Below are 24,760 nucleotides of genomic sequence, written 5' to 3'. Positions count from 1 at the left end.
GAGCTCGATAAATTCCGCAACAAACTGTTTCGAACAATTTTTATATCTGACATTATTGTTTACACCTACCCGCACTGTAAAGTATTTCGAGTTTTAAGGCGCGGCTTGAGCTAACGTGTCTACACGCACAAACTTAGTTTGCGCAAGTAAAATCTTTGGGGCTGCAAGGAAAGGCCACCACACACAGAAAGCTAAGATAAGCTACACTACGCTATGCTACGCTAAGCAATGCCAAGCTGTGGTGTGCTATGACACGAATAATTACACAGGCCACGCTTCTTGGCTTGCACGAGCTACCGTTTTCCCGTCCATACGTATAAGCTTTCCGCTGCAAACCGGTTTGCGCAAGTAAGCGCGAAGGAAAGCCTGCGCGTGTGGACGGCCCTTTAGTTTAATAACGACATATGTCACGTACTTCTTTCTCAATATTGCTGGGAAAGTTGGCAGCAGATATTAGCTTCGAATTCATATCCAAGTAATGGCATTGGATCCGAATTGATTTTTACTTTGTAATGGTTATGCGAATATCTAGGAATAATTATTTTTGCATTGGCCTAACATATTAACTTTCACTGATTTTGGATATTTCGATCATCAGAGAGTGGCTAGAGGTACGGTTCGCAAGTGAACCATCCGTTTTCTCGTGGTAAATGACAGTTCCATCTTACCGTGTTACGGGAACTGTTTGCATAGTCTGAACGCCGTTAATGGTAAGGTTACAGTAAATGTAAACAAATGGACATTGTATCGATGTTCTGGTTGTTTGTGTATAGTAGTTCACTTTAAGTTAACAAAAGCATAAGTCCTCGCCGCAAGATGGGGCTTCATTAATTTCATTTCTGACCCGGTCGAATGACTGGAAACAGGATGTGGATTTTCATTTTCATAAGTTAATAATTTCGTAACCTTAATTTTTGTCTTGTAATGTCTGCACAAGCTAGTTCTCTCTGACAAACTTTATTCAAGGCGTCTTGATCTTGTTGAAACGTTCATCTTTCACAAAGTGTTTGTGCAACATTTGGTTTTATAATTAGCAATAGGTCCGAAGTAATGGAAAATATCTGAACTTAAAGATTGTTTAATTATTTTTTGAATGGCTTTACGTAGATCACAAAGATGTAGGTCATATGCAGTTACGTACTGCGTTGCTCGATTACCACCCTTGGTGTAGGATAGACAAAAAATGTGAGAGTGCTTGATGTTGAAATGTACGATCTGTGGTAGATGTAGCCGTTCAAGCTGTTACCTTTTACCTTCCGCGCGACACTCTTCTCTGTTGAACACATACAGTGAGAGTAAGAAGTATTCGATTTGCACTGAAAGGACAATATATCTCACATAACATATTAGTTCTTTTAGCTGTTATATAATATAAATATTCCTTTAAGTGTGCAGGCGGATTTTTACAGATAACCACACTTTCCGCACAACAACAACAACAGCAACAACAAATAATTCATATCTGCACCATTATACAGGCGAAATACGTATTCAAACAGAATTGTATGCACGCTTCTCGGCCCTTTATGCCCTTCAGTACGGTACGAGTTTTGTTAACGCAACAGTGTTACACACGTGTCCTTGTACCTGTCTTAATGCTTCAGTTGCTGCGCTGTTAGCCTGTTATAGAGAACATCCCTCTAATATATGTCAGATGACGATAAAGATGACTTTGGATGAAAGAAAGTTATTTGTTAGATTTCACAACCAATGCAAATCATTGCAAGCCATTTCTAGGATTGTATATACACCTGTAACAATCCAATAGGTCCACAAATTGGACAACCAAGAAAATAAGTGATGCTGATGGCAGAGCTATTAAAAAAAAAAAATCAAACATTATCCAAAGATCAGTGCACCCTATCGCAGCATAGCTGAAACCAGATTTCACTATAAAAATATGTCATAACATGGTTGGCAATTTCCTTGGAAAGAGCGACTACAGTGGAAGAGTTGCCCGTAGAAAGTCTTTCTTCACTGAGATCAACAGGAAGTAGAGGTTATAGTTTGGAAAATCTGTAAACTCCTCCATGAACTTGTCGAATATGGTTATTTTTGCTTGTGAAACCAATTTGAATGTTTTTTGCTTCTGATGGGAGGTGCAATGTGTGGAGAAAGAACACACAATCAAAGGAGAACCTCTCTCCTACAGCAAAACACAGTGGAGTCTCCGGAATGGTATGGGGTTGTAGATGTGAGAGCCCGTCATTTTATTGCAAGAAACATGACCTGCAGTACTACATTAATGTATTAAAGCTTCATCTTGTCCCTGCTCAGAGAAATGGGGCTTTAAGACCATTTTGTATTCATGTGGGATAATGATTCCAAGCACTCGGCTTGAAATAGAAGAATGTGGATCCTCTGCAACACACCCAGGCACCTCCAAACTCCCATGCAATCCTCAGATATAAATACAATTGAACATATGTGAAGTTACCTCGAGAAAATAATTCATACTGGACACATTTCTTCCACAGCAGATCTGAAGTGAGCACTCGCAGAAGAATAGAACAACATTCCTGCTGCTTCCTTGTTTAATTTGGTGAATTCAATGCCAGGATGATTCAAGGTTATTATCCAATCCAAAGGCTATCCCACTAAGTATCAAAGGTGCTGTGTGGATTTAAGAGACTGAAGTTTCCTGTGAACTGAGACTGTTCGAAATACTTACTGTGCCAGTGTTTTGAATGCATATTTGAAATATTCTTTAATTTTTCATTATTATGGCAATATTTAGGCTTTTTTTGTATACAGTTTAATTATTAAGGATCATATGTGATATGTATTTGCTATCAATATATACATATTAAAAAAATGGTTAATGTTCGAATACTTCTTACACTGTGTATAACGTTGAAGATGGGCTTGTTGAGTAGCGTACTTCCTACTAAGTGCTGTTGCTGCAGTGACAAACTGGTGAGGGAAAGAGATTTGACACAATTCTACACTGAGATTTACAATATTAAAATTCTTCCACTGTTTTGATACTTTTTTATTTGCCTTTTAGCAAATTTTTATTTGTCAACAGTACATGTTTCATTCCTACTTAGGAACACCCTCAGCTGTTATTGTAGCTTAGGTGAATTGCTAAGATTTTAAACACGTTAATTTATAGGTACAATGATTCTCTTAAAAACTAATAAATACCAATTAAATTAAATGATATTAAAAACAATGTAGGGGGGTTAGTGTGTTAATGATATGAGAACAGATGATTACATAGTTGGTCAGCTTAAAAACTATGTCTATTCATTTGAATAGTTGTTAAAAAATTTTCATTTTGTTACATTAAAAATGTCTGTTTGCGGTTAAAAAGTTTTTAAAAATGTCTGTCTTTGTGACACTGTTCAAATTGTTGAATGTTTCTTCTTCCGTCCTTCCAGGTAAGTTGTTATATATATTATGAGTTTGTTTAAAGTGCCTTTGATTGAGTCTAATGTGGAACTTTGAAGCTGATTGCTGATCAATTTTTGGGAAGGGAGAATCATCTTAATTTCTTGCTATTGTTAGACTCCAATTCTACTGTGACCCTGGAGGGACGTTTGATGCTGCTTCAAAGTTCCACATTAGACTCAATCAAAGGCACTTTAAACAAACTCATAATATATAACAACTTACCTGGAAGGACGGAAGAAGAAACATTCAACAATTTGAACAGTGTCACGAAGACAGACATTTTAAAAAACTTTTTAACCGCAAACAGATATTTTTATGTATAAAAATGAAATTTTTTAAACAACTATTCAAATGAATAGACATAGGGTCTTACTAATGAAAAGTCCTTATACCGTTGTTTAACTCTTGTTTAGTTATACAGTGAATAAACCCTGTATAAGCGTTTTACATTTTTCTTACTAATAAACGAGGTATACGCATTGTATTACTAAACAACAAGTATATACTCGTTCCAAGGAGTAGGAATCTCTTCCTGCAGTTCACTGACGTATTTCGCACGTTCACCGCCTTTATGATCGCTTCTGCTGGTTATCTACGAGCAAAATTTTCTGGAAAGTCGCACAGCAGCACGGCATATCAAAAAGGCAGTGGCAACACTTAAGTGAGACAGCTGGAAATTTGCTTATACTGATATCAACATTTCTTCAGCTTGCTTGTGTTATGAACGCCAAAAAAATAAATGGAATGGCTTAAGAAAAGATCAATAGCTCCTAACTGGGATAGTACGGAAAACGTAATCAATTGTAATTGAATCGGCGAGTTGAAAAGGGTACACATTCCAAAATCCTTACTTTTCAGGAGAAAGGAAAACCTGTTTTGTAGCTAAACGAAAGGTTAGATCAAAAAAGTTTCTGTTAGGCATTTATACATCATATTTCTACGTATTCAACTACAAACTATGGAAATCATATTACGTACGGTTTTCAAGTTATACCATTTTTTATGTCAAGGAATATGTCCCTTTTTATACTCAAATTTGAGAAAGATCTAAGATCTTTGTAGAGACAGATAATGTATAATAAACTCACAATTTTAAGTCTATTAAGCAGTAACACATTATTACACAAACATACGCCCAACCATAATTTCTTTTATAGTTATTCATTGTCATTCCGTGAGACAGCTGGAAATTGACTTATATTGATATCAATATTTCTTCAGCTTGCTTGTGTAATGGACACAAAAATGAAATGGAAAAGCTTAAGAAAATATCAAAAGCTCCTAACTGGGGTAGTACGGAAAACGTAAGCAATTGTAATTGAATCGGCGAGTTGAAAAGGGTACACATTCCAAAATCCTTACTTTTCAGGAGAAAGGAAAAACTGTTTTGTAGCTTAAAAGAAAGGTTTGATCAAAAAAGTTTTTATTAGGCATTTATACATCATATTTCTGCATATTCAACTACAAAGTATGGAAATCATATTACGTATGGTTTTCAAGTTATGCCACTTTTTATCTCGAGGAATATGTCCCCTTTTATACGGTAGGTACTCAATTGAGAAAGATCTGTTTAGGGGCAGATAGTGTATAATAAACTCGCAATTTTAAGTCTATTAAGCAGTAACACATTATTACACAAACATACGCCCAACCATCATTCCTTTTATAGTTATTCATTGTCATTCCGCCTCTTTAGAGTGTTTTACTTTACGAAGATGTCTAGCTTCCATAACCTCTGAATGGTGTACCGTATGTCTTCTATGTTTAAAATATCGTGAAGGTCATCAACGTCATCATCCATTCTTTCAACGTGTGTTCAATGTTAAATGGATAAGTCGAATATTTCACAACGATTATATTACTGTCGACAATAAATACCATGAAAATAAACTGCTTACTCGTTTCTTTTTTCCGCTACACGCTGCTATACAACGCTTATACAAGGGTCCTGGACTGTATAAGCATGAATAACTATAACAGATGTATACACAGGAGGCTTGTATACGGTTTATTAGTAACGAATTTCGCATAAACGGTGTATAAACCTTGTATAAAAGATATACACCGTTTATTAGTAAGACGGATAGTTTTTAAGCTGACCTACTATGTAATCATCTGTTCTCATATCATTAACACACTAACCCCTACATTGTTTTTAATATCATTTAATTTAATTGGTATTTTATTAGTTTTTAAGAGAATCAGTGTACCTACAAATTAATGTGTTTAAAATCTTACCAATTCACCTAAGCTTTAATAACAGCTGAGGATGTTCCTAAGTAAGAACGAAACATGTACTGTTGACAAATAAAAATTTGCTAAAAGGCAAATAAAAAAGTATCAACACGGTGGAAGAATTTTAATATTGTAAATCTCAGTGATTAGATTTTGATATGCAAAATGAAGCTGATTACTTGCAACAATTCTACACTCCACGGCGTTCTCCTTAACCCTCGAAGTGCTGAGTGTTTTCCTTTAAATACCAGGTCATTTACTGATGCATTGCACATAAATTTTAAAAATTGTTACATCACTCTTAGGAAGAGGAACAGTTGAGGCAGGTCACCATTTTACTCAGAAAACTATAGTTTGCATGCTCGCATAAGTACTAGATAATTTACCTTCATATCCAGTGAGTAAGAGACGATCAGCAGTTTGAAAAACCAGCAAACTTTTTTGTTATTCAGATTTTCATATTAATCACTAATGAAGAAACACCTATTTTTATAAGTACTATTTTCATATCACACTGAATTCTCTTCAGGTTTCAGAAATATATAGTTCAGTTAGTTTAACTGGAGGAAGAATAGCACAGGGGAATTAAAAGTTCTGAGCAGCACACAGTTACATCGAGCACTACTCGCTTTTCCTGCCAGGCCTCCTAGGTCTCCAGAAATACTGGAAGACAAAAACACTAAACAACTGCGACCACAGTTTAACATTATTGTACATCATTCTCCTCCAATACACTCTGCAATGACTACAATGTTTAATACTACTACTGTTCGTTCACTTCAACAACAAGCCCTGCTGCTGCTGTCCAGCTCCACAAAGTAACAACAACACTTTTAACACTGCTGATACTGACGGTAACTCTGGCGAATCACTTCTGACACCTACAACAATTCCGACGGCAGCCACAACTACTGTTATTCAACTCCAACTCCCTTGTTATATCCTTTTTATATCCCTGCTGATGAAGTACTTGAATCTTCGCGATGTGGCTAGAGAATGAACATTCTCTTTTTTGCGTTCCGGAAGTCCCACCGGTAAACAAGACAAAGTACTAGAAGCGACCAGCCTTGCCTTCAGGCCAGCTGCACTGTCACAGTTGAAACCCTGTACAGTAGATCTGCTTGGATTTCCTAATCCTCCTCTTTCTTCCTTTTGTGTTCATCTTCATTAATTCATCTTGGGAGTCAGAATCACTATCCCTACAATTTGTTACGAGTTCCCGAATAGTGTTGTTCCTTGAATAATTCCCTGTGAAAATCTGCCTCCTTGATCCTTGATTGTATCTATCAAGAGCTTTGCGTGTGTGTTGATCCATGTCCACAAGTTGAAATGTATTGTTTAACTCGGTCACTTTGCCCTTCAGTTTAGCCCATATGATCACTGTCAGATTATACTGTCAAATATTATGGGGCAAGCGGATAACACAGTGGCTTAATTCCAACATGGAGCCGAGGACCTCAGATGTTAGGCCCCTTTAAACAATAAGCAAGCATCATCATAATTCCAACATGATCTGATGTAATCTAATTTGTACTTTTTCAACCATTTTATATGGCATGATAAAGGCTAGTTTTTGTCTGTTGGGTTGTACGAAATCTTGTTCCTGCAGCCACTGTTGTGTATATGATTTATGAGAGCTTGTGTCGAGCAATTCCTCTGTTACTTTGGAATGATAAGTAGAATTATCCATTGTTGTAATTGACCTCTATTCAATGTAGTTCACTAAGTGGTGAACGCAAATCAGTCTTTTTTGTTGCATAAATTTTCAAATGATAATCTGGATCGGGCTGATGACCTAGATGTTAGGCCCCTTTAAACAACAAGCATCAAGGAAGTGATAATCTGGATCCTTGCTGTAAGAATGGGCATTCTTTAGTAAAGAAACAGAGACCCTCGAATATGTGTGGGGTTGCTTCCCAGAGGGAGTGTTGCTATGAAATGCACATCATCAGAAAGTACATTTTCACACTGATAATGCTCTACAGAAAATGCAGTGGAAGGTCTACACAGAAGTTAGCTTCATCAACTTCAACAAAGCGTGCAAGTATTATTATGTACCACAAGGAGAAGAAATGTCGTCAGTTGGATCCTACCATAAGCTTTGGGTGAACACACAGCAGGTGTCACTGGTGGACGAGAAGAAAGCTGCTTAGTACTCATGTGTCGTTCATATAAGTGAGAACTGCTAGGCCTTTGGATACAGATAGGAGAAGGAACTTCTCTTTTGGAACCATAGGATTCCCCTTAAGGGACATGAGTTTCTTCCTCAAGAAGCTGGGATTAATGTGAGAATGTATATTCCTAAAGGGTTCACTGTCAATTTTGTGTACTCTTTTGTATTTATGTTAATCTCCTTTCAGTTTTTAGTATTTTTTGCAGTTTGTAATGATTTTATGTTACGGTACTTCAGGTTGGGTGCCTTGTTATTGTTGCAGAACTCTTGTCCTTGGGGGAAAGGTATTTGTTTTGTCTTCCTGATGTATGTAGTCGTCCATATGAGAGGTCTCGCTTTATCATATACCACTTACTTAGAAAGTAATAAAGAATTTGGAAGAATGATAGGTATTCTTGTGTTGTGTACAGGGCCATTGAAAAAGAATACCCATAATTTAAGAAGTTGCTGTTTACAGTAGGATGAACATATTGAGGCGATTATGGTCTTAACTGAAGAGGAACGATGGGAGTTTTTTTTTTACAAATTTTAATAAATTTCTGTATTTGCCCCATTAGGGCATGGCAGATACTGAATCGATAAACAGTTTGATGCCTTATAGGCTGGAGCATGTGTGGAGTGATAGTTGTAATAATACAGTGATCCCTTCTCTGAGACCGAGCAAGATGGCTGTGCAGTTAGGGGTGCATACCTGTGAATTTGTGTTCAGGAGATAGTGGGTTCGAACCCCACTGTTGGTAACCCAAGATGGTTTTCTGTAGTTTCCCATTTTCACACCAGTCCTGGGGCTGTACCTTAAGTAAGGCCACAGCTTTTTTCTCCCCCATGCCTAGCCCTTACCTATACAATTGTCACCATCAAACCTATCTGTGTCAGTGCAGTAAAAGCAGATTGTTCTTTCTCTGAGGTGAACTAAGTCTCATATATTCTCACCAAAAACAATTTTCTTAATGTATCCCAGGAAGAAGAAGTCCATTGGAGTGAGATCAAGGCAACTGGGGAATAGGGCCACCATCTACCAGTCCTGACATTCAGAAACCAAACATGCAATGTGTTGTATAAATTTGCTTTGGAATGCAGCTGTCATGCATGAAAATAACAGCAACACCAGTTCCTTGTTTGATTAATTTAATTTGAGTGAAAACAAAGCACAAACTGATCTTCTTGCTAGGCATTCCACATCATAATGGCCTGGCTGCATGTGTAGACATGACAATCCGTAGCGACGGTTACAAAACCCGGTTAAGGTCAAGCAAACACTACTCCCTTCTTTCCTCTTCAGTATAAGACTGCAATCACCTTAACATATCCATCCAATTTGAAGGAGCAATTTCTTGAAATATAGGTATTATTTTACACTGAGCATGTATTTTGAACTTAAAATGAAATCTGAAGGGAAAATGGGATATTTTTAAATGAACTAATTTTTATTTCTTTTGTCCAATGCAGGTTATGGAAGTCAGTTCAGCCTCGGTAATTGAAATCAAATCGCGCTTGGAGGAGAGTGAAGAGTGTCCATCTGAGGTAAGCTAAATTTCCATTTCATACATGGAAAGACAGGAATGTGAATAGGGAATTAATGTTCTTTGTTCTTATTCTGTTACTACCTATGTTTATCTTGCCCTCTGCATCCTGCACATCATCTTTCAAGATGACCAGCCAGGCTGAGTGGCTCAGACGGTTGAGGGCTTGCCTTCTGACCCCAGCCTGGCAGGTTCAATCCTGGCTCAATCTGGTGGTATTTGAAGGTGCTCAAATACGTCAGTCTTGTGACAGTAGATTTATTGGGACATAAAAGAACTCTTGCGGGGCAAAGTTCCGGCACCTAGCATCTCTGAAAACCGTAATAAAATAGTTAGTGGGACGTAAAGCAAATAACATTATTATTAAGATGACCTCTAAATGAGGATGAATCTCGTCAGAAACTGAGAAGGGATGGATGTAGAAGAACTGGTATTGGTGAGGAAAGTGCCCATCTATCTGAAGAAGGAAGTGTTCAAAACTGTGAAGGTTCTCTTTGTCCTATGGTGTTTTCCTGTTCATACTTATCTCCTCATTTTCATTACTTCGTACTCCCACTCTGATCTATCATCGTGTTTGACTTGACATTTGTTTGCCTCTTTCCATCAGTGATAAACAGTTTGTCGGGGCAGTACTGCTACGCTCATAAAGCCACTTTGTGCTGGGGTGGGTGACAAGTAGGAACAGACATAAAGGAACTCTTTTTCCTGCTCAGCAGTAGTTTGTGGTAAACATATTGGTTCATTTTCATACCCTCTGTTGGGAACATTGTAAACCAATTAGGCAAGGTCTTAGTCATTCCATGTCAGAATATATATAGGGGCCATTCAAAAAGAAATGAGCTGGAGGCTATAAAATGAAAGCCACTGAAGAGATCGTAATGTGGTCCATATAAGAGCACTGAGGTCTTAAACTTGTGGCTGGAGGGAGATGATGCACGGTCTGGAGCGCAACACTGTATTACTGAAGCTATTGTCCAGCAGGTGGATGCCCTCATTATGCAAGACCGGAGAGTTACGGTAGCAGCCATTTCCGCAGGGTTCGAATTGAACATTGGAAGTGTTCACGCCATCATTAAGCACCTTGATTTATGAATTTCATTTTCCGTATTGACATTTACCAATCTTCGTAAAAGGAAAGAAAAATTCCACCTAATCAATACATTTATTTTCTTGCAAAGTATTACAATCTAGGACCGGTTTCGACCCTTCAAGGGTATAGCTGAAGATGACCTATGAAGGGTCGAAACCGGTCCTAGATTGTAATACTTTGCAAGAAAATAAATGTATTGATTAGGTGGAATTTTTCTTTCCTTTTATGAAGATCATTAAGCACATTTAAATTTCACCAAATGTGTGCCAAATGGGTGCCTTACACTTTTCAACCAGGACAGGAAGCATGTTGAATGGACCTCTCTCTTGAACATCTGCTGAGCTGTGCCAAGAAAGGGAATAAGTTTCTGTCACGAGTAGTTGCTTGAGACGAGACAGTCTTTTATCACTTTGAACATGATTCAAAAAGACAAAGTCTCCAGTGGAAGCATGCAGGGTGCCTATTAGAGTAGATGGACTTTTTTCTAAGTTATAGGGAAATTTGACAACATAGAGCTCTGAACACGTGTCAACCCTGCCTAAATACGATATCTAACTTTCTTTTATTTTTTCCAGGAACGCAGTGGAAGCAAGTCTCCTGTTCAGCATGAGCCAGAAGAGGTCCTGCTGGTCATGCCAAAGACAGAGCCAGATTATCCTGAGGTGAGATGATCTTTTCAATTTGGTGTCTTCATAAATAAAACCGTAAGGCCTTCAGACAGCCTGGTTGGAATATGCTAAATATGTTCTCAGTACTTCACACAAACGTCTAAAATTCCAAATTTGTTTCATATTAATGGCGAAAACAATTAATTTCAAGGCATTTAATTAAAATTTTTATTGCTGCCTTGCTCCACCAGTGCTGGATTTTGTGGCTACCATCCACTATCTGATTACAAATTATGTTAATTTCTTAATTAACGTATTTCAAATCTTTCTCATTAACAAAACTTCAAATAATCTAATTCTGGAGACTGCTTCAAAAAGTGACCCATATTTCAACTTTAACTTACACTACCCACATCAAGTCAGCCAGCCGCATCATTGTTGTTTGTTCAACCCTTGACTCGTTTCTCCATGGCGTCAGGTATGAGGCGAGATGAATCTGTCCTGGCGGATGCCCTTCCTGACGTTAACCTCATCACAGGAGTTACTGAGATTAAATAAATGGTGTGATATATAATAGTAGGAAGGGAGAGGGTGAAATCCAGTGCCGGCACATAGCCTACTCCTGTCGAATAGTACCAAGATGTCTGCTCAAAGCTTAACGTCTCCATCCGATGAACGAATCACCATCAATAGCATCATATACCTTCACTCCGTATGAGAACTGCAGAGAGGTTTGGAATAGAATCCAGGCTTTTGGCACGCAATCTAGTGATTAAAAATTGTATACCACCACCTCCCCTTCTCCTGCCAGCCAACATTCTGATGGCAAAAATTTTTTTTTGGGCAGCGGGACTCAAACCGGCTAACCACGGTGTCAGACCATTTAGACTTCTATGCTTTTACGATCATGGTTTTTGTTTGTGACTGAGGATGTCTTGAAAGTGGAACAAAACATGTATTTTAATGTAGGCTTATCAATAAAGACGGTTTATGGTGATGTAGACATGGAACATTTGATGTATGGACTTCACAAGTTAATTGAAAAGGCCACCAAGATATTGATTGCTCATCCGGCAAGCTCCAGGCAGTCACATATTTAAATCCAAAAGTCAGAAGAGAAACATTTAGAAAATCAATTTTTCAATATGGTTTGCACACCTGCCAGTAGGCGGCAAACTATGAAGATATACAAATCCACAGCTGGAGCATCTTTAGTGACCTGCAGAGTTGGTCTGAAAATAAATTGATGTAAAGATAATTTCTACAGACATCTTCCTTCTTTGTTGCTGTGGATTGCAGCTGCGTTAGCTTTCTTACGCCTAATTTTTTTCACTTGCTCAACCACTACTCTGGGAGAATGTCCACCTGTTCCACCTGACATTCTGTCCTCCTGGGTTTTTTCCCTACTGACAACACTTTAGTCCTGGAAATGCCAATTTTCGCATTGTACTCATTGCACCTTTCTTCAACCTCCCAAGATTCCAGGCTTTCTGCACAGGGTAGTCTTCAGCATAGCCTTACTACATTTCCACCCAACTGAATCTCTCCCTGCCACACACACTGTTTAAAAAATGATATATCTTTGCTGGCATATTGCTTACAGGTATGAAAACACTATGTATGGTGTCCAGCACTAAAGTTTAAGGACCTGGTCTAGGACAAAATTCCAGCTTTCTCCTGTCCCATGAATCCTGTAGTCGTGATAATTATGATGAATGTTTTAAGGGGCCTAATGTCTGGGACATCAACCCCAAATGATAAGTTATTAAAACACAGTAGATTACTGCTGGTATTCGCTAATTCAGTGTGCTTTCTGTAGTTGCTTTCTCTTCTCATAACATTTCTGTTGGTTTTAGCCAGAAGAAAGTGTCGAAGAAGAGTACACAGAGTATCATGGCATCAGCCCAGAAGTTTGCATCGAGGAAGGAAATGGGTGAGTTGCTTATTGAACACTAACGGGTCTCTCTTATAAACCCAGACCGTCCAGCGGCGTTTCTACTCTCCAAGACTTAAGCAGTTGTACGGTAGGCACGCGCATATTTCTTGACCTTGTCGTATGTGAAAGTTATTATAAGTACGAATCCGCTCGGCGGGTGTGCAATGCATTTGTCCAGCAAATTCCTGGTGAAGTGCCACCTTCACGAGCACAGATTCACGTAATTGTAAATAAATTTCAAATTACTGGCTCAGTGCTCATTAAAAAAATGTGCGCCCACGAACAGTTTTAACGGGGAAAAAAGCTAGATGACATTGGTGCGTATCTTGAACGATCACCAAGTAAATCACTCACAAAATTTGCGCAGTTTCAGTTTCTTCCGCACACAGAGCTACAAACTATACAGGTTTAAATGGGCCCATTGTTTTAAAACCTAGTGATCTCGCCACAAGAGTGCGATTATGTGATATCTTGCATCATTGAATGATTGTTTATTCAACCCACAGCTTGTGTTCTTTTTGGATGACGCCTGGTTCTTAATGGTCGTGTGAACAGTCATAACTCTTGCGGTTGGTGTGTAGAACATCCTAATGGTGTTTATAAAGTCGCTCATTATGAAGGATGACACTTCCAGCATCTTTTGTAAGGTCAGATTTCATATAAGATTGTATACACGCTTAAAGCAGGGCAAAGAAACAACAACAGTAATAGTTTCCACCTACTTGATACTTATATATGAGTATATATATAAGTTTATATATATCAAAGAGGTTGTTTCTTTTTAAATAGGATTTGATACGGGAACTGCAGCTGATTTCGTGCATCCCCAGCGCAGAGTACAAACACCGCGAGCTCGGTGTGGGTTTACATTAGAGACCCTGTACATTGCCGTAGGTATTGGCTGAACTAGATCTGCTATGGAGTGAAATTGGGATATCAAGGTGTTTGATCCAATAGTTTCAAGTTAACAGACAAAAAAAGGAAAGGGCTCCTGCAATGGAAAAGAAGAGAGAAGGTACTCTAAATGGAAATTAACCATAAAACAGATTCTTAATAAAAACGTCTTTTCTGCTGAAATATAGGCTGCCATATTGTCCTTTTTTTATGTTGTTTGTGTGCCCCTAATTACAGGGGGGGGGTCAAATATATACAGGATTTTATTTTTTATTTAAATTAATTTATTGAAAAACACAAAGTAATTACAAATATTTTTTCTACATAGTTCGTGCTTTTGAAATGCATTGTGCCGCTTTTTGATCCCCTCATCGTAAAAAGGACAGGGTCGTGTCACCAGCCAGGTGCGCACGATGCCTTCCACACTCGTCTTTAAATCGTTGCCCTCCTAGAGCTTCGTTTAGTGGTCCGAACAAATGGAAATCGTAGGGCGATAAGTCCGGGCTGTCAGAAGGATGATCAAGTGTAGTCCAGTGCATTTCTTGTAGCTTGGAGACAGAGCTGCAGTATGGAGCTGTGCATTGTCGTGGAGGAGGGTGACCTGTCGAATCGGCTTGTCTCTTCTTTTGTGGTGATATGCAACCCTCGCCTTTTTCTACTAATAAGCAGCAGTGATTGTGCGTCGCTCATGCAAAAAATCAATCAGCAAAATGCCTCGCCAATCAACAAAACTGTTGCGAAAACCTTGCCAGCTGACAGTCAAGTCTTGACTTTCACTGGTGCTGCCTCCCCTTTACTCTGCCACTCCTTACTGGCTTGTTTGGATTTGGGAGTGTAGTGGTGGACCCATGTTTCATCTCAGATGACGATTCGACTCAAAAATGCATCAGCTTATTCCGCAAACCTTTCTATAAGCCTCTGACAGACCTCCAATGTCTCAATTTCAGATTTTCGGTCAAAAGGAGACGGACCCATCTGGAACACATTTTATGGAACTGCATGTCCTTTGTGATGACTGCTTGACAGCTCCCATAACTGATTCCGACTTGTTCTGCAATTTCTGATACTCTATAATCTATCAGCTTCATGGTTCCTATTGATAATTTGAGCACACAAGTATGAAGGATGAGTTTTCCACCTAATCATTACTTTATTTTACTAAGTGTTTAGATTTACATTAAAAAACAGTACCAGTTTTGACCTGTAAATAGGTCATCATCAGCTGTTGACAAACCTGCTTAATAGTGATTGTATATAATAAAACGTTACTAAAATTAATTAAACAAGAATGCCCTGATACTGTCTCCCATCGATCGTCGTCAATAATGTCTTTAACTGCACAAATGTTTTCGTCTGTAATGCTGGTCCGACAATGGTGATCGTGTTGCTGATGTTCCACACATTCTCGTTCTTCCTTGAACTTTTTATACCAGGTAAACACCCGTCCTTGACAATGTTTGGACCTGGTTTAACACAATATAGTGATGTGTCACTGTCCTTCTTGGTTTTATTCCAAGCTGTGTTGTTCATATTACCAATTCCTCTTTATGCTAGCTCGCATAATGTTGAAATTCTCTCCTCCTCGCAATTAGTAGTGTCTCACCACAACTGGAGCGTGTAACGTCTGACAAAATAATCTTGACCACTGATGAAAAATCAAAGACCAACGACCATAGTCATGATAACTGCCCAGTCACAACTAATACACATGACTAATGACTCACAAATAATGACAAATGCCCATCACAATTTCCTTCTACGATTATCAACAAAACAATTAAGAATGTCTGTCCATGTTCAAGTGCATTTTTATGTGTTTTTATAGAAGTCATATTCCTTTCTGTGTAGACAACTATTCTCGAAAATAAAATGTTGCTTCATAAGGAAATATCAGAACCTGTCACTGCACATATCATTCAGATACTTCCACCTCTCATAACTTTATCCTTTACCTCTCGAATTAAAGTTCTCTGTGTTACCTATTTTTTTTTACAATTTGTTTTACGTCGCACCGACAAAGATAGGTCTTATGGCAACGATGGGATAGAAAACAGCTAGGAGTGGTAAGGAAGCGGCCGTGGCCTTAAGTATGGTACAGCCCCAGCATTTGCCTGGTGTGAAAATGGGAAACCACGGAAAACATCTTCAGGGCTGCCGACAGTAGGATTCGAACCCACTATCTCCCGAATACTGGATACCGGCCACACGTAAGCGACTGCAGCTGTCAAGCTCAGTATTGTTTGTGTGTTATCTATACTTGTATTTTAAATGTGACTTCATCTTATATGACCTGTATTCATCTTTCATGATTTTGGAGATAGCACTAGCTTTTAAATTATGTAGTTAGGTTATACACTTTTACAGCAAGCTATACTGGAGGAAATAAAAGCAATACGTAGAATTTTAAGACAAATGATTATGCATTTTTATTATTATTATTATTATTATTATTATTATTATTATTATTATCACTTACCAAACAATTTTGTTAATAATTTCAGTGTACAAATTATCGCTAAAAATCAATTGAAAAACTCTATTCAGTCTGCGGTTTCATACCTCGCGGTAGTTTGTAGGCTAAATCCACTGTAAATGGCGATTTCTTGAAATCTAGATCTGTTGATTTGTAATTGTGCCAGCCGTCAGCATCAGGTACATGTTGGGTTACAGTACACAAACCTACTATCTTCAGCTCACTTTTAGGCATTGTGAAATGCTATTAGATATATTCACTAGGAGCAGAGGTGTGAAAATACTGTGGTTTTGTGAGTTGCCTGACATATACAACATATATATGACTAGAAGAGCACATGTCGACCATGTTTGTTTACTATCGCTTGGGCTTCGTGTGCATGAGTGGACAGCTGACGGCTTCACTGCCATCTAAATAATAGATTTTTGACTGACTGCCAAATAGTATCCGCATTCTACAATGTTCCACACGTAACCAAAAGATGGCAGTACAGTATATTTTGTCGACTAAGAGACGGCAGACAAGCGGTGGACGATAAAATGTCATGTTGGATCTCCCCCGACATGCGACCGGAACGGGAATATTCTAATGTCGGGCCTCACACGACAGACGAGTGGTAAGGGTTAAACATGTTAGGAGGTAGTTCCAATGATAAGATATAATCCACCGGGCGAGTTGGCCATGTGCGTAGAGGCGCACGGCTGTGAGCTTGCATCCGGGAGATAGTAGGTTCGAATCCCACTGTCGGCAGCCCTGAAGATGGTTTTCCGTGGTTCCCATTTCACACCAGGCAAATGCTGGGGCTGTACCTTAATTGAGGTCACGGCCGCTTCCTTCCAACTCCTAGGCCTTTCCTATCCCATCGTCGCCATAAGACCTATCTGTGTCGGTGCGACGTAAAGCCCTTAGCAAAAAAAAGAAAAAAAGATATAATCCATGAAATCCTGTTGCTATAAAAAAGGTTGATCCGTATACAGCGCACTAATAGTAAAAAGGGCTTTGATATATCCATAGGCTTGTGATAGTACATATATCACACCCCAGAATTATATGTAGAAGTTAGAGATATTATTGTCAGTATTCGATTTTTTATTATTATTATTATTATTATTATTATTATTATTATTATCCGTATTTCATTTGTATGTTTTATCATTTATATTTATAAGCTGGAAGATATCCACATATGTAGGTATGAGTAATTTGTTTTGCATGAGTGGGAAAACATTGCTTTAATAACTCTGGTAATTTGAATGAGTCATATGGCTGCCCCAGTGTTTGTTGTGATGTACTTGTGTCGGGAAATTCATGAGTCATGTATATATCCCAGCCTGATGAGATGAGCTTGTTGTTGTATTAGGGAAGTTTGGTGATTCATGGAATATACCCCAGAGTTTGTTATTGTCTTGGAAGGAAGAAGTAGTTCAGGGCTTGGTCTTGACAAGAGGTTCACTCATGATTGGTGGGCAAGCACCAATCCAGACGTCTCATCTGAGAGGAGGGGGATGTTGATGTTTATAAAGGTGGATCGTACGGCAGCAACCAAGAACATTGTAAGGAACATTGTAAGGGTGATTGTAGAGGTGATTGTAAAGGAACGAGAAGGAAGATAACTACAACTACAACTGAGGCACTGTACGGGAAGGAAGTGGTGCTGATACACGGTACTGGAGTGACACGGCAGCAATGGACTGGACTTCAAACGTTCGTAGAGCGTAGTCTTGTTATGTTCGTAGAAAGTGGCTGATTGTGGAGAGTGCTTGCGCATTAAGTATTGTAGCACTTGTGGCGGCCTAGCATTATATGTTGGTGAAAGCTTCAGACTTTCCATAAATTTATATGTTGAGGATCGACAGACGTGTGTATATATCTTTACAACAAGTGTTAAAATATGTGAACACAGTAGTACAAGGTACAGTATCTGTGTGATGTGGTAACTGCCGATTATGAGAATCGGTAAGTCGAATTGATATAGAGACAGTGAAGGGTATTTATCTTCATACATGTACATTGTTCATCGGACCATCTACAAATGGTAGCTTAGTTCTCACTTTCGTTTTCCCACGGTTTTCATTATTGTTGTTGTTGTAAATATGGAGTCTTCCAGCAATATGTTATGTGTGTATTATATGTATAATGTTGTATGTTGATGAGGTGCTCATGCACGGAATTTGTTCAGAATATAGTTAGCTATTTTAGAATCAGTGTTATTGATGAACCTAGGTGCGGTTCCTACCTAATTAGTCGTTTTCAGGAGGTTAGGTAAGGCCTGCAGCAGATGTACCAGTACGCAGCATTATGTACACGCCCTGGGATATAAAGTTTATCATGCTCTTATCTAAATTCGAGGGATCCATTCTGGTGAACTCTGGCGCCCATACTACGGACATTTCGGTTAATTATGCTTATTAATTTTATTAACTTTTTGAGTAATTTTATTTATATATTTTTATTCATGATATTATTTATCAGTAGTCATCAACTTATTACAAGCTTGAAGGATATCGAAATAAATACCTAGTAAGATAGTGAAAAATAATCTTTGGGTGACTTGAATATAATTTCCTTTTATTAAGCTGTGGTGAGCTCAAGTAACGGTTACTCCTGAAGCAAGGAGAATGGTAGTATTGAAGAGAGGGATTTGAAGAGGGTTAGAGGGTTGAATACCTAAAGTTTTCACTCCAGGCAAATGCTGGGGCTGTACCTTAATTAAGGCCATAGCCGTTTCCTTCATATCCCTAGGCCTTTCCTGTCCCTTTGTCGCCATGAGACCTATCTGTATCGGTCCAATGTAAAGGAAATAGCAAAAAAAATACCTAAAGGATGTTAGAGGCTCCCTAATTCAATACTGGGTGTGAGGCTTCTATTAAAAAATGCTCAGAAGGAAGAGATAAAGAAGAATACTTAGGAAACTCACACTCATTTCATTAAACAGAGATTGGGATGACAAGTAACAAAAGCCATGTTGTTTGCAGATGATATAGTGAAATGGGGTGGGGATGAAACGGAAGTGCAAAAACAAGTAGATATATGGAATCAAGAGATAGAAAAATATGGATGAAAGTAAGTACAGAGAAAAGTAAAACAATAGTGATGACAAGGGGAAGGAAGGAAGGGAGGGAGGAAGGAAGGAAGGAAGAAAGAGGAAAGATAAAACTGAATGGTAGAAATCTGGAAGTGGTTAAATGTTTCAAGTACTTGGGAATTGTGATGACAGAAGATGGAAAGATTTTTTAAATTGCTGTTTGTTCGGAGCGTCAACCCACGAGATGGAATAGTTACTGAGGAAAATCAACAGATCTAGATTTCAAGAAATCGCCATTTACAGTGGTTTTAGCCTACAAACTACCGCAAGGTATGAAACCGCAGACTGAATAGAGTTTTTCAATTGATTTTTAGCAATAATTTGTACACTGAAATTATTAATAAAATTGTTTGGTAAGCGATAATAATAATACCATTATCATTATACTCTGTTATGCCTTTCAGCGTTCAGTCTGCAAGCCTCTGAGAATTTACTAAATCCTCGATTTGCAACTAGTGTCATAATAATAAAAATGCATAATCATTTGTCTTAAAATTCTACGTGTTGCTTTTAGTTCCTCCAGTATAGCTTGCTGTAAATGTGTATAGCCTAACTCCATAATTTAAAAGCTAGTGCTATCTCCAAAATCATGAAAGATGAATACAGGTCATATAAGATAAAAATTGACATTTAAAATACGAGTAGTAGAGACAGCACAGAGAACTTTAATTCGAGGGGTAAGGGTTAATACAACATTTGATATGCCATTTTTCTATTAATCATCAAGGTTGGATATGTACTGGTGTTACTAATGGATTAGTGGATGTGAAGTTGTCAGTGTCAGGATCTCCTAATATGTAAGGTTCTAAAGGGTTAGTAATATTAAAATGGCTACTATGATAATAAAACCAAAGATGTCTTTAAAGGAGAAGTAAGGGTGAAAGGGGATTTTATCGAAATTGCTATTAAGACCTAAAGGGTTATATGATTCTGAAGGATAACCTTAGAAGTAAGGCCAGGGCAAGTGTAAGAGCCAGGTGACTAGAGCTTGTAAAAAAGGGGAGCAATCCTAGAAAATTATAAAATAGAATGAGCAAAAACAATGAGATAAAAATAAAGGTTCTCTCATTATGCATAGCTGGACCAATAAGGGTTTTGAAATCATTATGAAGGGTGTGGAAAATAAGGTGATGAAGATTTGTGCAGGAGTCAATGAAGTAAGTAATGGAAGTATTAGAAGTCCAAGAAATGTTCTTAATCAATGAAGTGATAATTCATAACACTATATGTGGGATCGAAATTGGGAAGAGGTTGTTTATCTTTTTCAAGTTATGGACTTTGTTTTTAATAAGTGTTTATCAGTTGGTGTGGGAGTACTGTAATTGAAAATGTAATAGTTTATAATTGTGAATAAGATAAGAGCAGCCAAAAATATGAAGAATAAAAATAATTTCATGGGATTATTTGAGGAATAAAGAAATATTAAATCTTTAAGTATTTTGGTATGACCTACTCATGTTATATATCAACTAATTTCTTCATCACAAGTAGGTGTTAATTACTTTGAAATGGTTTAAGAGACCAGTACTTACTTTCAGTCATCTGATGATGAGTTTATGGCATTATTGATTCATTTAATAAATGAGTTGATATTCATTCTTTCTATTAAAATAGATAGGAATCTGTGATTGGCACCACAGATTTCTGAATATTGACAATAAAATAATCCAGGTCGATTTATAAAAAAGCTTGTTTGGTTAAGTCAACCAGGGGAAGCCTTAGAACATAACCTTAGAAGCTTACTGAATATGAGCCAGTCATATTTTCCTCATTTGCTCCTTACTAACAAATAGAATGCACTGATCACAAACTGTGAAATAGCTTTTGTCAGAAAATACATCTTTCTTCCAAACTTGCATTATTCAGTCATTGTTGAGTTTAACACATAATAGTTTCTTTTTGTGCTTTACATCTGTCGGTACATCTGTCCTCCTTCATTGGTCTGCACACTGTTCTCTAAGCCTCACATGGTTTTAACTGTCCAACTTGTTGGCTGAATGGTCAGCGTACTGGCCTTTGGTTCAGAGGGTCCCGGGTTTGATTCCTGGCCAGGTTGGGAATTTTAACCTTCATTGGTTAATTCCAATGACCCGGGGGCTGGGTGTTTGTGCTGTCCCCAGCATCCCTGCAACTCACACACCACATATAACACTATCCTTCACCACAGTAACATGCAGTTACCTACACATGGCAGATGCCACCCACCTTCATCGGAGGGTCTGCTTTACAAGGGCTGCACGCGGCTAAAAATAGCCACACGAAATTATAATTATTATTATATGATTTTAACTTGGCCTTCCTTGGGTTATTTTTAACTTCCAACCTGTTTCCTTCCTTCAGAAAGTGAAGAGGATTAAGTTTTTAGAATTGCTTCAAAATTAAACTTGCTATTTCAACCTCAAACACCACATGGTGACGCAATTTTTTCATTGTGTTATATGGACATACTTGGCTAGTCTAATGATTACTTAATGTTTCCACAGGGTTGTGTTCATACAGTACTGTAATTGACACAGTATTTCAAAGGTAAACAGCCTGACTGAGACTGTGACTGTGACTGTGTTATGAGGAATTTTTAACAGTGTCTAGTAATAAAAACCTCATGACACTACAGCCAAGATTACCCTTGGCCTATCAAGCAAATACTGCTTACCCTGAAGGCAAGCAGATGTGGTAAGTGACTCGAGTCCGCTCAGATGTTATTTGGCTATCTAGGCTAAGGCTTCCATATCGTCAGATAGTTTTCAGTTGTTCTTTTATAAGCAGAGTGGACCTCAGATAAAGACCTTTGTGTCCTGTTAAAATCAGTCACATGGCCGAGAATTGAACTTAGGGCCTCTGTGTAAGAGCCAGGCTCATTACACCTACACCGCAAATTCCGAGTGATATTAACAACAATACTGGTATGCACCAGCAAGGCAAATGTCTGTTGAATGTGGGAACAGTGGCAGGAACAATAGATTCTGCCAACTGTAGTTGTAGAGCATCTTTGGAACTCTTGTTTTGAGAGTAATTTTCACATTGCTGTATTTGCAACAGCTTATTTCTTTCAACTTACGTGTTAGTCTCTGACGTTTTGTTTTCTTTCATTTCAGTGAAGATAGCGACATCCTTTTGAAATGTGCCATCTGGGGAGAAACCAACAACAGTTTGACACCTGTCGTCAGACAGTTCAGGTGTCCCATATGTAATAAAGGATTCTTACGAAAAGGTCATCTTCAAAGACATATGCCTATACACAGCGAACAGAAGGATTACAAATGTGACATTTGTCTAAGGGAATTTACGGAAAAAAGTTCCTTAAAAAATCATTTATCAACACATTCAAAAGAAAAACCCTTCAAATGTACAATTTGTTCCAGAGGATATTCTCAAAAGAGTTATCTGAAGAAACATGTGCTAATGCAGCATACCAAGCCACAGATGGTTATTTCGTGTACTGTGTGCCGTAGAAACTTTGCGGATGTCGAATCCCTTGAAGATCACCTTCAAACTCACATTCAGTTGAAAAAGTACACTTGTAATATTTGTTCGCGTGATTTCTGTGACAAATCAGGTTTAAACAAACATCATGTTGTGCATTCTAAGGAGAAGCGGTTTGAATGTTCCTACTGCAGAAAGAAGTTTGGACGTAGTGATCACCTCACAAACCACATGCGTATGCACATAGGTAAGCGTGAACATGTATGTCCTACTTGTGGTAAATCGTTCAACCTGAAGGGAAGTTTAACAAAACACATTTTGACTCACACTCCAGAAAAGAAACATGAATGTCCACATTGCTACAAGAAATTTGGTCGTCTTGATTATTTCAATGTTCATCTGATGAAGCAGCATTCCACAAAAAATGCCAGATGTTCAGATAGTGACTCCCGTAATTCTTTTATTGCCTGTTAAGTTCTCAGTCCTCCGACAGGACCACCACAGTTTATGCAATCATGGGGAAACTAAAAACTGATGATTGCACTGTAATGAGAACTACAAGGCAAGATGAGCCCCTGCCTTCTTAACATAACCAGAAAGTGTTGGGAATTCAACTCTTATAGAACCCAGAAATGATGATGATGACAATGCTTTTTTTAACGGCCTAAGATCGGCCCCTAAACCCAGGAGTGTCCGAGGATGTTTGGCTCGCCAGGTTCAGGTATTTTGTTTTGACGTCCATAGGCGTTCTGCGCCTCGTGATGAGGATGATATGATGAAGATGACCCGCCCAGTCTTCGTGGCAGCGAAATTAACCAACGGTGGTTAAAATTCCCGACCCTGCCGAGCATCGAACCCAGGACCCCTGTGACCAAAGGCCAGCACGCTAACCATTTAGCATTGGAGCCGGACATGGAACCCAGATATTTGTTTGCTTGGAATGTCACCACTCGGCACCAACTGTACCGCGACAGCTTCATACAGTTAGAATCTTGAATGTTACTAAAACTTTGTTCGAAGTTTGCTCCGACCTCTTGCAGTTAAATGTGTAAATATATTTTTCATATTTGTGTAGTCTTGACTCCGTTCATCTTTCATTGACTATTTCAGTCATTGAGTTCTATCAGTATTTTTTTTCACAAAAAATACAGGGTATCCCAAAAGAAAAACACTAACAACGCTTAGTATATTGAGCGGGAAGGCAGAGTGCTCTTGGCTACAGATTTATTTAAGTACATCAAATCAGGGATCACCGAGAACACTGCCCTCAAGTGTTGCTGAGTGCAGAAGGAAAAGTAAATTGGAGCACTGCTAAGTGAACAGAGGTGACACAACCATATGTTTTATTTCAATGAACAATTTATTTATTAAAAGATAATATTTAATAAAAATATCAGTAGAATAGAATAAGAAATTCTAAACGTTTTCATAATATAAGTAAAGTCTGGATTGTAAACAAAACAATGAAATAAATGGACAGTCCAGTCTTCTTTATCTTATACTGTTCTTGACAGAGTCCATTCATTGCTGAGCCTCCCTCTTGCCCTTTTTTCTTCTATCTCAGCCTCCGGCGCTTGTTTTGATATCTTTCCGTTGTGCATCCTCGTAAAATGTCCAAACCATATTAATATATTCTTCTCCATCCTATCACTCAGTTTTTCTATCCCTATCTCTTTTCTGACCTCATCATATCTTACTGTGTCTCTTGCTGTCTTCCCTACCATACTCCTCAGGAACTACTTCTCATTTGCCTGAATGTTACTCTCATTTCATGCTGTCAAAGTCCAAGCCTGTGATGCTTACGGTAATATAGTGGTATAGTACATCCTGTACAATATCTCTCAGCATTTCTTAGGAACTTCTCCGTTCCACACCAGGTTCCTATTTCCCCGCTTGTACCCTTCTTCTGATTTCCATACCCAAT

The 24,760-nt window shown here is 38.3% G+C and overlaps 1 protein-coding gene across 1 annotated transcript in view; it reads left to right on the top strand.

The window, feature by feature from the left end:
• LOC136882003 (zinc finger protein OZF) overlaps positions 1-24,304 on the top strand; it is a 30,998-nt gene extending 6,694 nt beyond the window's left edge. The window contains exons 2-5 of the mRNA XM_067154491.2: positions 9,254-9,328; positions 10,993-11,079; positions 12,882-12,958; positions 22,509-24,304. Of these exons, the coding sequence (XP_067010592.2) occupies positions 9,257-9,328; positions 10,993-11,079; positions 12,882-12,958; positions 22,509-23,310 (1,038 nt within the window). The 5' untranslated portion in view covers positions 9,254-9,256 and the 3' untranslated portion in view covers positions 23,311-24,304. The remainder of the gene's footprint in view (positions 1-9,253; positions 9,329-10,992; positions 11,080-12,881; positions 12,959-22,508) is intronic.
• Positions 24,305-24,760: the final 456 nt, after the last annotated feature.

The sequence above is a fragment of the Anabrus simplex genome, chromosome 10 (assembly GCF_040414725.1).
Source record: "Anabrus simplex isolate iqAnaSimp1 chromosome 10, ASM4041472v1, whole genome shotgun sequence".
NCBI classification, from domain to species: domain Eukaryota; kingdom Metazoa; phylum Arthropoda; class Insecta; order Orthoptera; family Tettigoniidae; genus Anabrus; species Anabrus simplex.
This window is presented reverse-complemented; position numbering and strand designations above follow the sequence as displayed.